The following is a 17,885-nucleotide window of genomic DNA, read 5'->3' on the forward strand; positions in this document are numbered from 1 at the left end:
GAACCTAAATCCTACCAGACCGGACAAGCTGCACAGGCTGCATGTCTACCCTCTGCTGAGACTGAGAAAATACTGGAGATAGAGGGCTAGCACAGGTTATATGTACTCAGTTTGAAGTTAGTGTTCTCAGTCTCCCTCTGCTGGTAGGAATGCATAACCCAAGCGTCTTGACCGGTCTGGAGGGTTGCTGAGGAAAAGAGCATTTTACTTTATTTTATTATATGATTAACTTTAACAAGCAGAAAGTTTGAGCAAACAAATAAGCTTTCAACTGTTTTCTAAATTGTAATAATGAGCTACTGCAACACAACTTACAAGGTAAAGCATTCCACAATTGGGCACCTACAACATAGAAAACTGCTGTATGAGAAATATCAAGTCTAATTCATTTGAACGAACGTATGTCCAGTAGCATTTTATCAGTGGATCATAGGCTATGAGAAGGGATGAAGCCTGTGCTAATGGTGCTTCATTGTTCAACGTTTTGTGCATAAGAAAAATGGTCTAGATGATTACCTCCTCACTCTGCACACAACAAAGTGCATAGCCGGATTATTATTTACTCAATATTCACATACATACATGAATGAGTAGAGTACCTAACTTTAGGCAGCTCCTTATACAATCACCTCCTGTATGTCTATGAACGATGAAAACAACAGGTCTCTGTGATCAGTGTCAAATAACCAATAAACAATATATGCCATAGTGAGTTGTGTTTTAATCTGCTTAATTTGGGATCAGAATGAGTAAGCAGGTCCCCAACCCCCATGTAATTACTTCATTCAAGTCTTTCCACATGGAAGAGACAAAATTCATACTCCAAATAAATAAATAAAACGAACGCCTGTAAGAAGCAAAGATTAGTGTAAAGTGTGCATGTAGGATCTGAATAAAAACCATACATCTTCGTCAGTAAATCCCTCAGTCAACATCCTGTGTGCTACAAAGTGCCCATCCACATCTCCGTGACAACAATGATAGCGTCCTCCCGTCTGCCAGGCTAGCTTCTTCAGAAATTCATTAGCTGTTCTACGATTTAAGGGGAAAAAAAGGCGAAAGGCATTATATGCAATCTGTCTATAAAGCTGATGCAATATTTTAAAAACCCAAACCAAAACACACATTGGCCTGAGCTGTGATGATTACCTTCTCACTCTGAACACATGCACACTATCAGGACTAGAATCAAGATAATCTAGAGTCCATGATGAGGTTGTATCCCGACCCCAGCCACCATCTCAGTGGAATGCTACAAAGTTTAGTTTGAAGACTGTGCACAAGAGGATAGACAGTGTGCAGAACAACTAAACACAAAACAAAGGGTCTTTCAGCAAATCTTTCAACATATACTGCCCCAATCCAAATGCTTATCCTAAAACTCTACACTGCCTATCTGAGGACATGACATGAACTGTTTGCTTACAGGAGCAGAAATTTTAACAGATGAATTTGTAAAGGCTGACTTTATGAAATTTGTCTCAGCTGTAGAACTGTACACTATGGTGTGGAAGACCCAGGTTTGACTCCTATTCCTCATTTTGGCAAAGGCTGAGCGGGCCTCAAAAGCAGCATTTATAATCCCCAGGAGGAAGACAGTCCTAACCACAGAGCAATAGTAACACCTGCTGGATGGGTTAAAAGAGCATCTGTGCTGGATTCTGAGACAAATTATTGGCTAAGCCTCTCAGCCAAAGGACTTTTGCTGCAATGGGGGAACCAGGGGCGTAGCTACGGGGGTCCACGGGGGCCTGGCCCCCGCAAATTTCGTCTGGGCCCCTGGTTTGGCTGGTGGGGATCCCGAACCCCCGCCGGCCAAAGCCTTCTTCAGCGCCGATCAACGGGGCAGATGCGTTCGCTTCCTCCCCTGCTCTTCTTTCTTCTTGCTCCTCCTGTGCACGCTGACGTTCAGTGTCAGTGTGCCCAGGAGGCGCAAGAAGAAAGAAGAGCAGGGGGCAGGCAGCGAATGACCAGCACTGAAGAAGGCTTCGGCTGGCGGGGGTTGGGGACCCCTGCCAGCAAAGGTATTTATTTGTGAGGGGAAGTGACGAGGGAAGGCGAGGCGGTAGGGGGGAGGCGAGGCTTGGCGGTGGGGGGGCGGGGTAGCACTCAAAATGTGCCCCCAACTTCGGGCTCTGGCCCCCTCCCACCATGAGGTCTGGCTACGCCCCTGGGGGGAACTAAAGCTAAAGTAATGGTTTTAATGGGTAGTAGCAAATGAAGGTTTCTGGAGCAGATTCCAAATGAGCTGGAAGCTGAAAGGAGAAAACGGAAGCTGCTAATAGATGTAAGTGTGACACCAATGGCATTAAAAGCAATTTCTTCTGAACACTCTTTGTGGAATAATTTTTTTTTGTTTTGCATACAGTTATTCATTTCATGTATGTTTGATAAGGGAATAAAAGATGGTTAAAAATGTCAAATACCTGAACACAAGGGCCAGTTTAGTGCTGCACTCTTCTATGTGGAAGACCTAGATTTGATTTTTACATCGGGTCTACTGTTCTATGATCTCGCTGGGGCTCCTGGAGGGGTGGGATTCTCAGCCATTGCTCAATAGTATACCTAGAGGCCAGACATAGCTGAATTCTATAGGAAACAGTTTCTAGTTCTTTACCAATGTCTGTGACAATAAACGTTCATGGCACCATATCAAAATGATGGCCAGTTCCAACTGGGCTGGAAGGAGTAGGAGTAAATGACTGGGCCAAGAAATAAAATTCTAAATACTGGAAAGGAGGTATTTTGACACGGCTGATTTGAGGTGTCTCCCAAGTACCAGGCTCAGCAGTGCTGCAGTGGAGAGAATACCTAGTTCTGAAGGCACACAGGCCCAACATCAGAGAGAATATATCTGTATATGAAAAAGATACATAGTCCTGACACTAGAGTTGTACATCTTTGGGGGAACTACAATTTAGACAGTTTTTCTGCTGTGGACGAAATACCTGTCAGAGCAGTTAAAAGAAATGGTATGAATTGTGATGTCCTTTTCCTTCCCAAGACTTTCAACTTCATTCAGAACACGATTACAGCTGGTATCTGGCTTTCCATCAGTTAGGAGATACAGTCCCTTCACATCCTTGTACTGAAAAGCTTTCTGGAAAGCAAAACCCCATAATTAATATGCTTAAAACATTATGGGGTCCTTTTGCTAAGGTGCGTTAATAGATTCAGTGCAAGCTAATGATTAGAAGTCCATTATATTCCTACTGGCGTCTTATCATTTAGCGTGCACTGTTAGCGTGCTACATCTGTTAGAACACCTTATCACTTTTTTGTATTAATATCATTGGTATATGTGTATATTTTCTTGAATTATTGTTTAGCATGTTCATGATAACAAGGAAAGAAAAGAGGATTTGTGTGTGAATACAGGAAAGTTCTTATTATCTGAAAGACCAGGACTACATGCCAGAGTATTCCAGAACACTTCAGTTTAGTCAAATAAGTGGATTCTGGGCATAAATAGTAAAGTTACTGACTCTTGAACTATGTGTGAGCCTTTTTCACATTGTTCACATACTTCCTGCAGTATCTTTTAATTAAGGCTTCTCAAGATATGAGTTTCCAATTTTTTTTTGTTCCATACTAAGGTCTTCACTAGGCTAAAGATGTAACTTCTCTAGCTGAGCTAGTAGATGGCATTTGTCAGCTTTGGCTGATTAATGGCTTTCATCTACTGTTACTGAACCATTCACACTGTTACCACCTTTTGGGAAATTTTCACACTCATTACAGCACCCCCCTGTACTGAGATCTATATTGAATCTCAGAGTTTTGCATCCGTAATAAGTGGTAACCAGATGTTGGTGATCTTTGTGGTAACCATTTACTTCCTGGATCTGGTCCAGCTGAAAAACGCTTTTCAGCGGAAACCAGTTTTGAGATGTTACATCTTTGTGACAGTTTGAGTGCCCTTTATTTATTTCCCAGTGGCCAAGTCCAGGCCACATGTAACTGAAACTTGTGTCACCTTCCATCCTGGCTTGAAAATGTACAATCCACTTTGTTCCCCAGCACTATCCTGCTGCTGCCTCACTGTTTCTTCACTGCTTCAGACTGCAAGGAAACCCCCACTACAGACATGATATCCTACTCCAGAAAAATATGACAGAGGTTTTCAGTTTTGTTTCATGGTGTGGAAACTGACCCGAACAGCTGTTTTTGGCAGGTTTTGGTCCACTAGAAACTGCTGTCTTGAGTTTCTGCGGTTTGGTAGAAACTGAGTCCCCATTTTATGAACCCAACACTCCAGCAGCTCCCTCCCCCCCTCCTCTGCGTGCTCCTTCTCCCTGCCCCTCACTGCTGCAGTGAAAACAGTGTGCTTCTCACCTGGCCCAAAGTGTCTCTCTCTAACAGGAAGTTCTGATATAGTCAGGATCCCATTCTAAATTCCAACACCCACCCCTCAGCCTTCCCTGTCCACCTCCCAGGCCAGCAAGATGGGGACCTTTTCTTTTGTTTTGGTTTCAGGCACATTTTCGGTTTTGACAGAAAATGAATAAATAGTTTCAGTGGCAGTTTCGGTTACAGCCGAAACCAAAAAACAAACAAACAAACAAAAAAACAATTTTGGTCGGTCTCTAGTTTTAATCATTCCCACAGTAAATGAAACTCCCTAGTCTCCCGTTTGCCTCTCTTGAATAGATTGCAAGTTCTGTGAAGCAGGGACTGTCTCTTATGTGTTTGTGTACAGCACACAGACAGACAACATAGTGGAGATAACAAAGAATAGCAGGAAATATTTTAATTAATAACGTTCATATGACTTGACACAGCTGTGTTTCGGCTTACATCAAGAGTTTGATTTGTCACCATAGAAATATAAAAGTTGATGAGACACAACCGCACTGAGGCTTGAAACTAAAACCTGTCAATGCTCAGGGCCGTGCCGACACGGTAAGCGAGGTAAGCATGGCAGGAGGGCGCCATCCTCTGGGGGGGCGCCCCGCCGCACCATGCTTACCTCGCCCTCTTCTCCCCAGATCCTTGTCCTTTTTTTTTTTGTTTAAATTTACCTCTCCGGCGCGTGGCAGCGTAGCGTTAGTGAGGAGGCGGCGCTCCCCCGCCCCGACGTGTCAGTCTCTTCCCTTCGCTCGGTTCCGCCTTCTTCTGACGTCAGAAATGATGTCAGAAGAAGGCGGGACACTGAGCGAAGGGAAGAAGACACGTCGGGGCGGGGGAGCGCCGCCTCCTCACTAACGCTACACTGCCACGCGCCGGAGAGGTAAATTTAAACAAAAAAAAAAGGATCTGGGGAGAAGAGGGCGGGTAGTGTAGCGATCGTTTTCGGGGGGGGGGGGGGGCGCCAGCGGGGCCAACTGCAGGGGGGCGCCGGAGACCCTAGGCACGGCCCTGTCAATGCTGATTATGTAAAAACACAAACATAGTTTTCAAGCAGGTCTATAAAAAAAAATAAAAAACAAACAAAACAGCACTGCATACATTTAGTAGCATTATAGAAATGAGAAGTAGTAGTACTACTATATCCAGGGAGAGGCAGCAAGTACCAACTGTCCCTGCAAAAAGATAAGAAGGGAGGACGTGATAGACCTCTGGTCTTTCAACCTCAGCAACTGTGCTGCATTTGTATCTCACATTTTCCCACACATTTGCAGGCTCAATGTGGCTTACATTATGCCGCAATGGCGATAACCATTAACGGAATGATAAGTACAGAGAAGAGTTACAATTAAGGTATATTTTTATTTGTTACATTTGTATCCCACATTTTCCCACTTATTAGCAGGCTCAATGTGCCTTACATAGTACCGTAACAGCGCTTGCCAGTTCTGGTATGAACAAATACAAGGTGATATTATGGTAGAATAAGGTTCAAGTATGATGAATACTTTGGGGGAGTTTAGGGGGGAAGAGGGAGAGTTTACGGTCTTTGGTTTCATTATGTCGCAGATATCCAGGTTTTTTATGTTGGTTCGGTGGGGTATGCCTTTCTGAACAGGTTTGTTTTTAGGGCCTTACGGAAATTTAAGCGGTCGAGCGTAGATTTTACTACTTTTGGCAGTGCTTTCCATAATTGTGCGCTTAAATAGAAAAAGCTTATAAGAATATCAAGCAAATGTAATATCAAGAAATGTATTAAGTTATGTCCAATAAAAAAGGTATCATTTTATTTTCTTTTCCATGTTTTATTTTGTTTGATTTCTATTGATAACCTTAAGAGTGGACTAACACGGCTACCACACTCCTCTACTTAAGAATATCAAGCAAATTAGATGTTAAAGATAAAATATCAAGTGAATTAGAAGTAAATAAATAAATAAATAATTCATTACAGGTATATAAGAACAAGGTAAAACGTTCAATAATGTCAATGTAATTAAAGTAACCAGGTTGAAGGAATCAATGTTGGTTTGATCTGGTGCATTTTTGATGTCAAGTCTTTTATGAAGGATTCTTGTTATAAGTCTCTTTGAATAAGTTTGTCTTTAGTTACTTTACCCTGCCAGAGGTTTATTATTTATGATTAGCCAAAGCGCTTTCTCTCTACAATGTGTTGTAGCTAAACTAACCTGCACAGCTTTCAGGATACAGGTATTACCATGAGCTTGAACGTTTGACACCCACTGCACAGCATCACGACAGGTATCATCTGATACATCAGCTAGGCATTCTCGCCAGGCTTCCACAGTGTCTGCAAATGTTATCAAGTTGAAGCTGGGAAGGAAAAAAATGACTTAATTAGAAGAAGGGCTCAGGGACTGTCACAAGCAACACCACTGCTCAGCTCAGGATGAAATGTAATTAAAGGGTTTCTATATAAAAAGTGCCCTAGAGAAACTACAGAAATTAGGGAGCAGGTGCAAATGTTCATGACTAAACTATGCATGTATATGGCCCACACTTCACTCACACCCTCCTCAAACCCCTGGGTTGTATAAAAGTTTGTGTATTCAAGTCATTGAGCATACATGTACATGTGGAATAAGTCTATAAGAAGCATTTTCATGTGTATGCTGTCATATAAAAAGCCTTTATAAAATTATCTTCCAAATATATACATGTGTATAGGTTTTCCATGGCCTAACACTGGGAAACTAGGGTCTACTGAGCAGTTCTCATGTGAAGATGTGCCATGGGTGTCACATGAACAGTAGAGGCCATGTGGCCCAACAACATCTGCTGGACTGTGACATGCTGAGTTGCTTGGACTAGAGTGGCAAGGGCGACAAAAGTGTCTGCCTGCTCTACAGGGAGAAAAGCCTAAACCAGCTAAGTGTCTAGCAGGGCTCCAGTGACCTCCAATCGTTGGACAGGGAGCAGATGAGACTTGGGGTAGTTTAAAACGAACCATAGTAGCTCTAACACCCAACTAATCCTTTGCATGGACTCCTGAGCACCGTCCTTTGACATGCTTTTCACCAGCCAGTCATTGAGATAGGGACACATATGGGCTCCCAGTCTGCGCATTGATGCTGCGACTACTGCAAGACACTAGGTGAAAACCCTGGGAGATATTTCCTGTGAGCTGGAAGTATCAGGATACAAATATAAGCATCCTTTAAGTCCAGAAAGCACAGCCAATCATTTTCCTGAAGCATGGGAAGAAGGGTGCCCAGGGAAACCATCCTGAACTTTTATTTGACCAGAAATTTGTTAAGCCCCTTAGGTCCAGGATGGGACGCATCCCCATCTTCTTTTGCACAAAGAAGTACCTGGAATAGAATCCCTTCTCTTCTTTCCCTGGTGGAATGGGTTCGACTACATTGGCCTTGAGAAGGGCGGAGAGTTCCTCTTAAAGTACCAGCTTGTGCTGAGAACTGAAGTGATGTGCTTTCAGTGAGCAATCTGGTGGTCTCTAAATGTAGCCAATGAAGGGCGTAATCGGCACGGACTATCTGAAGAACCCACCAGTCAGATGTTACAAGGGGCCACCTTTCTTGGTAAAACTTCAGCCTCTTCCCGATCGGCAAGTCATCCTGGGTGGTCACTTTTACAGTGGCTATGCTCTGCTAGACCCAGTCAGAAGCTTGCCCTCCTGCTTTGACTAGGAAGCTGCCTGGATCTTAGGCACACACTCTTGACAAGAAAGTGTGCCCTGGGGCTGAGCCTACTGAGAATGGCGAGAAGAAGGGGTGTACCTACGCCTCTGCAAGTTATAAGTACTCCTCTTCGACGCAAAAAAAAAAACTTCCTAGAGGAAGAGGCAGGCGCAGAAAGCATCTGTGGGAATATTGACTCCAGTACATGGTGTCAATCTTTTTGAAGTGGAGAGGGTTTGACAGAAGGGACTCCCAGTTCTTCACCTGAACGTCCCATAAGATCTTGTGAAGCAGGACCATCCCAGCCTCTCTAGGACGAAAGTCGTAGTCCAGGACCTTGAACATGTTAGCCCTGGGCTCATCCTCCACTTCCAAAGGAATTGGGATGGCAGCCGCCATATCCTTCACAAAAGGTGGGAAGAAAAGGCTCTCAGGAGACTTCGTCCTTTACTATGGAGGGATGGGATCAGATGGATGCCGTAGGACTCCTCCTCCGAGAAGTACCATGGATCCTCTTCTGAGTCCCATGAGCATCAAGGCAGGTGGGAGACCCACTCGATGTAGGTCACTCCCAGTGTACAAGGGTTTCACAGCCACATGGACCGACACATCCGATGCAATACCCAGTGCTGACGTAGAAGACACTGACATCGAGGCTTCAGACCTGGCTCCAAAAAACTTTACTCTCTGAGCCTCTCTTGCCAACTGTGTTAGCTCTTGCAGGGGTATGATCAGGCCCAAAACACTGCAGTCACCAAGGGCTCACAAGCTAAGTTTTGTACCCGGGAAAATGGAGGGTTAAGTGACTTGGCCAAGGTCACAAGGAGCTGCAGTGGGAATTGAACTCAGGTTGCCAGAATCAAAGGCTACTTTTCCACAATAAGTTGATTAAATTCATAAAACACAACTCAAAAAACAGAGGGGTAAAGTTTCAGCTGGCTATCCCTTATGCGGTTAAATTTGATATTCAGCACATAGCCGCCTAAGTGAAGCCAGACGAACATAGAACTAAGTTTTAGGCAGTCCGACTTAACTTATCCACAAAATAGCTGGCTACAGCTTTAGTGGTTAGTGCTGATGGTTAGTGCTGATATTCAGCGGCACTAACCGAGTGCTGCTGAATATCACCAGAGAGCCCCTCATACAAGTGATTTAACCGGCCAGGAGCCTCTCCTGGTTGGTTAAATTGCTTTGAATATTGACCCCAGAGTGTAATTTTTTTGAACATTGGAACAAGACTATTTAGAGTTTTTGCTATGCAACTATTGATAGCTTTCCACATACCTGACACAATTTTTTCTCAGTTGCTCCCATATCAATGAGGTAAACTCCTTCTTAACCTCTGGTAAATAAGGGTCCATAGAACCAGATGTGTCAAGCAGAACACACACTTTTGTTTCCAAAACAGCACCAAACAAACGGTGACTCCCTATTATAAAACAATGGTTACTTCATATGTATGAATTTATTTGTGATATGTTCAATGCTTTAATATGTGAAATAATACCAAGCATTTAAAGAAATTATAAAATAAACATTCCAAGAAATCATATACCAAAACCAAATAAACTATAATCACGTAGTCCCCATTATTGAATGAAAGAGAAAAAGAAATTAAACACATGATCCAAAAAATCAGTAAAAGAAAATCCAAAAGCTTCTGCCTAGAGGCTGACCGAGTTTTGGTTATGGTGCCGAAACTGGGTCCAAATCCTTTTTCTGCCCAGTTACCATTTTGGCTGCAAGGTTATTTTAATTTTCAGCCAAAAATGACCATGTGTTTTCAGTGGAAGCTAAAAATTTGTGCTTTACCTTATTTGTCTCCCTCCCTTCCTTCCCCCTCTCACCAGAATAGGAGCTGCCCCTATGCTAGGACTCCCCTAAGTGCCTCCCCCCAACCTTTAGCCCCCCCAAGGTCTATTTTACAGTCCTTGGTGGTTCTAGGAGTGTAGTTGGGGCACGAGCAATAGGGTTACCAGACGGTTCTAGATCATAGAGGACAGACTACACCAGTCCAGGTTTTACCTCCATTGAAAACAACGGAAGTAAAACTTGGACTAACTCAATCTGTCCTTCATAACCTGGAGCCATCTGGTAACCCTAGCCATCCCCAGTTATTCCTGCCCACTCTGATTCTGCTCTCATAATGGCTGCCATGACTGGGGTGTCGCTCCTGCCCACACCATTACACCACCAGGTAAGGTAATCTGGGGGGGGGGGTATTCTTTGTTTTTTGTGTACTGTGATTGCAAGTAATTATTATTATTATTACATTTGTATCCCACACTTTCCCACTCAAAGCAGGTTCAATGTGGCTTACATAGTAAAAGGAATACAGAATATTATTAGAGGGTAAAAGTAAAATATATCAGAATAAAAGGCAAGATGAATAGGTAGAAATAGGCAATGGAGAGAGGAGTGAGGTGGGAGATATAGTTAGGGTAATGTCGTTATCATGGGGTAGGTGTAGGTAGATGGTTCATTAGATTAATCAGGATCATTTGGATAGGCTTGCTTGACTAGATGGATTTTTAGTGCTTTCCGGAAGGGTAGGTAGTCGCAGATTGATCGGATAGATCTGGGGAGAGCATTCCAGGGTTGGCTGCCTAGGAATGAGAGTTCTTGGTTTTGGCTGAAACCAGGTGATGAGTTTGGGCTGCAGTTTCGGTTTCATCAGAAACTGAAAAAAAGCAGTTTTGGTTGGCCCCTACTCTCAGTCAATCTGTACCTCCCATTAATGAGCTCCAACGCACCTCACTAAGACTAACCAATATAATAATCCAGATAGATGGCCAAACATTTTTATCTTAAGAAATTCTCAAACTGTGTCATCTCAACAAAAGCATACGTATTTGTTTATACCTTTTTAGCGGCCGTGTTTTATCATGACGGATACTGGTACTACTGGAATCTTTTCTACCATTGCTGTGGAAATCGGGCATGGGAGAAAGCAGTATATCCAGCAGGTTCCAGGGTGAAGTTTCGGGCTGTACCCCCGTATGCATATGTGCACCTGCAAGACCTTTTATTCCTCACCAGCAATAACAGAATGCAAACGATCGCCTCAAAGAGAATTTATGGTTTACCTGATAAGAGCCACTGCATTCGATGTATATATCGCCGCAGTACTTTCTCAGTTTGTTCAATATACTCCTCCAGTTCTTTGGGCTGAAACTGCAGATGTTTCACAACACCCTGAAATGAGCCGAGAACAGAAACACAGTTTCTAACCCTTCTCTTGGTCTGTAAGACTAAGTACTGGCCATGCTATATACTTTTATTATTCACTTTCAGTATTTTGAAATGGAGTTGTTAAAAAAGAAAGGTAGGTAAAGTGGTAGGGTAGCCATGTTAGTCCACTTTTAAAGGTAATAAATAGAAATAAAACAAGACAAAGAAAAGAAGATGATGCCTTGTTTATTGGACTAGCAAAAGCAAACGTTTCTATTAAAAAAGATCTAACTAATCAGGACAAAACTCATGCAGGGATCCTGCACAGACTCACATTGATCATCACACTTGGAAAGATGGTACAGTATTTTGCAGATACTTTCTTGTTTAAGGACTGCACCATTTTTTTCTGATGGATGCAATCTGGCCCGAACATCAGACTAGGCAGATCTAATTTTAACTTCTTTAAACTGTACTTTTTCAACCACTTTATAGGAAAAGAAAAAATATATACTGGATTATAATACATACCAATACAGAAAATGAGGCACACAAAACAGAAATGTTCGTATAGATTGAATTTTCTCTGCATACTATCAAACGAACAAGTGGAATAATACATCAACACACCTGATTATCCATGCCGTGTCTGAACAGATTTAGGTTATATTTTGGAAGAGTAAACTACAGCATTAGCGATGGTAAACAGGTAACAAGTTCTCATTATATTCTCTTTGGTTAAAGCAGCTACACAAAACCAGCTAATTTGACTAGCAAAATCATAAACAGGCTAGAGCCAAGTCCTACGTGGATATTCTCTCTGGGGACTATTTTCAGACTTTGTGTTTAAGAGTAAAATCTCTGGGAAGTTTACCTGCACACTCTAAACCAGTGGCGTAGCTACGTGGGGCCTGAGGGGGCCGGGGCCCCCGCAGATTCACCCCAGGACCCCCCTCCCGGCGAACCCGCCCCCGCCGCCGCCTACCTTTACTTTTGCTGGCGGGGGATCCCACTCCCCGCCAGCCGACGTCTTCTCAGTCCTTCCTGCACTTCAATTTGTTTGCTGACGTCCTGCACGTAATTGTACGTGCAGGACGTCAGCAAACAAATTGAAGAGCAGGAAGCGACTAAGAAGAAGACGTCGGCTGGCGGGGAGTGGGATCCCCGCCAGCAAAAGTAAAGGTAGGCTGCAGCGGCGGCGGGTTCGCGGTGGGAGGGGGGGGGGCGGCAATGTCGGCGGTGGGGGGGCGGCGCCGGGGGGAGGGCTAAAATGTGCCCCCTCCCCCCGGGCTCCGGACCCCTCTCCCACGGAAGGCTGGCTACGCCCCTGCTCTAAACTGATTTTCAAGGGACACATTTTCCCTTTGACAACTGACTTGGGAAAAATATGCACACACATTATTTGTGTGCACAATTTTTTCCATTTAAATTTATGTGCAAAAGCATACATAATAAAAGTAGAAGCGTAATTGCAGGAATATCTCTGCCGTTAGGTGGATTAGGTGTTCACCTAGAGTGGCAGCATTTGAGGGTTTATTTTTATTAGATTCTTCATATCCAACCTTTCTGTGGTATGACCAAAGTGGTTTATATAAATTATCCAAATTGTGGATCACCTTGCCGGGAAACTGTTCGAGCCACTCTGGTCCGTCTGGATTTCCATCATCCATCTTGGTCCACCTGGATTTACACCATCCATCTTAGTCTCTCCTCCCTTTTTTTTTTTGTTACATTTGTACCCCGCGCTTTCCCACTCATGGCAGGCTCAATGCGGCTTACATGGGGCAATGGAGGGTTAAGTGACTTGCCCAGAGTCCCTTCTTACCCTGTTCTTTCTCCCCTATCTAATGTAATTGTAATTGATTTATCTGTGCATTGTAAGCCACTTTGAGTCTGCTTCATGTGGAAAAAAGTGGGGTATAAATGTTCATAAATAAATAAATATGCAGGTAATTTGTCTGTCCCTAGTGGACTCACAAACTAAGTTTAGTACCTGGGGCAACAAAGGGGTTAAGTGATTTTTTTCAGGTTCACAAGTAGCCGCAGTGGGACTCAAACCCCATTTCCCTGGTTCTCATCCCAATGTGCTAACCATTATGCTATTCCTCCACTCCCTATCTGGACAGTGGAGCTGAACGTTCAAGGTATTTGGTGGTGCCTGTTAATTATGCGGGTGCAGCCAATATTCAAAGCTGGTTCCATATAGCTACAGTAACTGGGCAAAGTTAGGCCTCCTTTTTGTGCTCAGTTAGCTATACTGACACCGGCGCTGAATATTACCATTGCCCCCATAACTCCCAACTCCGTCCCTGGACCACCCAGCACTATCTGTTGAGTGCCGCAGTAATCGCATTGAATTTTCAGTGGCTCTGTGCAGTTAAGTGCCACTGAAAATCCAAGGATGGCCCATTCACTGCGATTTATCCCATTAAATTGTTCTGAATATCAAGCCCTTTATAATTACTGTCATTTCAACTAACAAAGGTAACTTTACATTTCTGATTACAATTTTTTTCTATTATTAACACCTCTTTTGTTGAGCACATTTCCTCTTCACTTGGTAAAGTAACAAAAGGGATAGACTTTCTCACAGGCCTCATCTTTGGATACTTCTTGAAAATTACACCTAACAAGTAAAATGTAAATAAACAGAAAAAAAAAGTCAAAGGCAGTCTATATTGTGCAAATTATTACACAGTGGATATATTCACTAAACTGTTTCACACTTAAGAGTATCACATGACTGAAGGTACTGGGTATTTAATGAAAATGGGGCTCCCAGATTATGTAGCTGTGGTGAAACAGGTAGGGTTACCATATGGCTCCAGAAAAAGGAGGACGGATTGAGCCAGCCGGGTTTTACTTCCATTGCTTTCAATGGAAAGCAATTGCGCCAGCCGGGTTTTACTTCCATTGCTTTCAATGGAAAGCAATGGAAGTAAAACCCGGCTGGCTCAATCCGTCCTCCTTTTTCTGGAGCCATATGGTAACCCTAGAAACAGGGGACTTATGTCTGCTATTTATTATGTTTCTGTATGACATCTTTTTCCTCCCTCAGTGCATTTCCCTTGTTTGGCCATCAGGTAGTGTCTGTCCTCTGCTTTATAGTGTAACAAGCTGAAAAGAAGAGAGACCTCTATCTTTCCACAGGAAAAGAGAAAAAAACCCTGGAGAGCAACCTGTAGTGCCATTGGTCAGAAACTTCTTAGTGTTAATGCTCTGGACCCTGATTGGTCCTGAAGCCTGAGATCTAGCCAGAATGTACTGGAATTCCCTAGTCTCAGAGTGGGAGTGTGGAGAGCAGTGGCGTTCCTAGGGGGGGCGGACACCCGGGGCGGCGCCCCGCCCCCTGGGTGCAGCGCCCCCCCGATGCAGCGAGGACCCCCCCCCGGCGAAAGACACCCCCCCACGAAAGAGCCCCCCCGGGTGCATGCCGCTGGGGGGGGTGCCGCAGCGTGCACCTGCTGCGAGTTTACTAACTTTGCTCGTTCGCTGTAGCTCCCTCTGCCCCGGAACAGAGGGAGCTGCAGCGAACGAGAGAAGTTAGTGAACTCGCGCAGCAGGCGCGCGCCACGGCACCCCCCAGCGGCGTGCACCCGGGGCGGACCACCCCCACCTTGGTACGCCACTGGTGGAGAGTGACGACCTATGCACCGAGACCCGGTTCAAAACCTGTGCACAATTATTTTTCCTGAACTCCCCAGGTACTACTTAAGTAGTAAGAAAGTGCTTAGTTAGTTTTAATGTTGATTCCTATTTTTACTAGTTACTGTTTGCTGTTTACACCTTTTCACTGTTCTACCTTTATGATAATAAACCTAATAGTTTGTTAAGCTCTGTTGTCCTGGACTGACTCAGAATCCTGGTAGTTTGTGTTATCGGTCTGTGGGTGTTTTCTAGGAACTGTGGGCCCCCTAGGATTGTGGCCCCAGTGACCTTAGAAACCACAGGGGAATTAACTTGTGGGCAGCGAGACTTGCCCAGATGCAAGTGGGACCTAGCAGATAGGTAGAGGGTATGCCAGTGTAGGTGCACATGCACAGGTGCAGGCAGACCTGGGCAGTGCTGGGACAGACCCTCCAGGTGGCTACAGGGTTAACTCCAGGTGGATGCTAGAGATAGTATAGAGAAGTTACATGACAGCTTTATCCTGAAAAATTTTCTTCTAGCTGCTAGAGTCTAGGTGACAGAATATCAAGACTTAACCCCCATTAATATAACTGCTCACTGGTGAGGTAACTTCATTCTTTAAGGCTTTCTCTCTATCACATTACAATGCATGGATGGTGGCACTTCATGGCAGTGGCGTTCCTAGGGGGGCTGACACCCGGGGCGGATCGCCGATGCGCCCCGCCCCCCGGGTACAGTGCCCCACCCCCCCGAATGGAGCGCGGACCCCTCCGGCGAAAGGACACCCCATGCCAAGGACCCTCCCCCCGGGTGCACTCCGCTGGAGGGGGGCCGCGCGCGCCTGTCCTCCGTTGTTCCATGCTTTTTCTCTGCCCCGGGCAGAGAAGAAGCATGGAACAACGGAGGACAAGCGCGCGCACGGCACCCCCCCCCCCTGTGGCGTGCACCCGGGGCGGACCGCACCTACCGCCCCTCCCTAGGAACGCCACTGCTTCATGGGGCTTGTGGATGTCGCTCCGTGTAGGAGTTGTACTGATTGAATGACAGGCTCTTAGTAATCCAGCACTGTAAAAGTGCCAAAAGAGGGAAAACCAAGTTCCAGAAACCATTGGAATGTTAGGAACGTTGGCACTATCAGGAGGATGGGTATTTCTGAGTAGGAAACTATTTTCAGGAGGGCAATTTTGGTCAATATATCCACTGAATTACAGCTTTTCCTATAATCCTAGCCAAGTCTTCCAGCAAGCAGCAAGAAGTTTACAAACTGCTAGAGAAAACTAGCATTATAAAAAAAATCATAATGTTAATCTGGTGAAACAACTCCTGATTAGGGACAAGGTGATGCTACTGTAGACCACCTACACCTACTAAGTGGCTATAGCTTGCAAAGATCACAGTACTTCCCTAAGTAGGGCCTTCAGCCTTATGTCCCTTTCATTATCTTTCAGGGCCTAATCTGCCACCCCCCCCTCAAAAAAAAACTTCCCAAAGTTATCTTGCCTTTAAATATTAAATTTTGTTTTGTGTGTGTAAACACACACACACACACACACACACACACACACACACACACACACACACACACACACACACACACACACACACACACACACACACACACACACACACACACACACACACACACACACACACACACATACATAGGAGCCAACTTTTCAAAATGATTGGAGGTGCTGAAAATGTTTTTTTACAGGTGGTGCATTACCCCTCCCCTCCTCCCCCCTCTCTGCCCTCCCTCTCTCTCTCTTGTCCCCCCTCCCTCCCTCAGAGTTCCAGTGCGGCCCTCCCCACTCCCTCCCAGTTCCAAGGCCCCCCTCCCTCCCCTCTCTCTCTCCTTTCCCTCCCTCCCTTCGAGTTCCAAGGCCCCCCTCCCTCTCTCCCTTCGAGTTCCAAGGCCCCTCTCCCTCCCTCCCTCTCTCTCTCCCTTTGAGTTCCAAGGCCCCCTCCCCTCCCTCTCAGGTCCAGGCCCCCCTCCCTCTCTCCCAATTCCAGGCCCCCTCCCTCTCTCCCAGTTCCAGGCCCCCCTCTCTCCCCTCGAGTTCCAAGGCCCCCTCCCTCCCTCTCTCCCTTCGAGTTCCAAGGCCCCCTCCCTCCCTCTCTCCCTCTCTCCCTTCGAGTTCCAAGGCCCCCCTCCTTCCATCCGAGTTCCAGGGTCTCCCTCCCTCCCTCTCTTCGAGTTCCAAGGCCCCCCTCTCTCCCTTCAAGTTCCAAGGACCCCTCCCTCCCTCCAAGTTCCAGGGTCTCCCTCCCTCCCTCCTTATGAGTTCCAGGGTCGACCTCCGAGTTCCAGGGTCTCCCCCCCTCCCTCCGAGTTCCAGGGTCCCTCTCTCCGAATTTTAAAAGCCATCTTCTTACCTTGTCGGGGTTACGGTGGAACTCGAACGAAGGGAGGGACTTTTAAAATTCTGGGCTGGAAGGGAACTTCCGGTGGGTGAAATATTGGGGGTGCTTGAGCACCCACGGAGTCGGCGCCTATGTATGTGTATGTATATATATATATATATATATATATATACACACACACAGATACATACATATACTCAAGAGATAAATCACATTAAAGAAAAACACTAAAGTTATTTTGGTTACTCTCACCATAGAATACTTACCTACACTCTTTCCTTTGTCAGTGTAAAACACAGAGAGAGAGGTCTTTGATGGCTTCTTTGTTTTAACTTCACCAGTCTGAAACCATTCTTTCACTGGTTGAGCTTTAAAAGAAACCAGCTTTATTTGATTAATGCTTCCAGCTACAGATGTAATGAACAAATAAGTAATAAATATAGGACTATAATTTTAAACTACAATGGTGTAAGCAGTATAAAATGATTTGTACATTTTTGGGATCTTGCCGGGTATTTGTGACCTGGATTGGCCACTGTTGGAAACTGGATGCTGGGCTTGATGGACCTTTGGTCTTTCCCAGTATGGCAATGCTTATGTACTTATGTCCTTTTACCAAGCTGCGTGAAAAAGGGTCCTGCGCTAGAAGCAGGTGCCATTTTTCCCGCGCACCAGGGCCCTTTTTACCACTGCGGAAAAAAGACCCCAGGCACA

General features: G+C 45.1%; 1 protein-coding gene across 2 annotated transcripts in view; it reads right to left on the reverse strand.

The window, feature by feature from the left end:
* Nucleotides 1-17,885, reverse strand: part of VWA3A (von Willebrand factor A domain containing 3A) — a 92,158-nt gene that overhangs the window by 10,014 nt on the left and 64,259 nt on the right. Inside the window, exons 24-31 of one of the 2 annotated variants that reach the window (XM_030213162.1) lie at nt 17,438-17,539; nt 13,706-13,803; nt 11,512-11,664; nt 11,093-11,201; nt 9,291-9,435; nt 6,537-6,681; nt 2,949-3,100; nt 906-1,032 (exon numbers count right to left, since the gene is read on the reverse strand). In XM_030213162.1, the coding sequence (XP_030069022.1) occupies nt 906-1,032; nt 2,949-3,100; nt 6,537-6,681; nt 9,291-9,435; nt 11,093-11,201; nt 11,512-11,664; nt 13,706-13,803; nt 17,438-17,539 (1,031 nt within the window). The remainder of the gene's footprint in view (nt 1-905; nt 1,033-2,948; nt 3,101-6,536; nt 6,682-9,290; nt 9,436-11,092; nt 11,202-11,511; nt 11,665-13,705; nt 13,804-17,437; nt 17,540-17,885) is intronic. The other variant, XR_003943212.1, reaches the window with a different exon arrangement.

Source organism: Microcaecilia unicolor, chromosome 8, assembly GCF_901765095.1.
Source record: "Microcaecilia unicolor chromosome 8, aMicUni1.1, whole genome shotgun sequence".
NCBI lineage: Eukaryota > Metazoa > Chordata > Amphibia > Gymnophiona > Siphonopidae > Microcaecilia > Microcaecilia unicolor.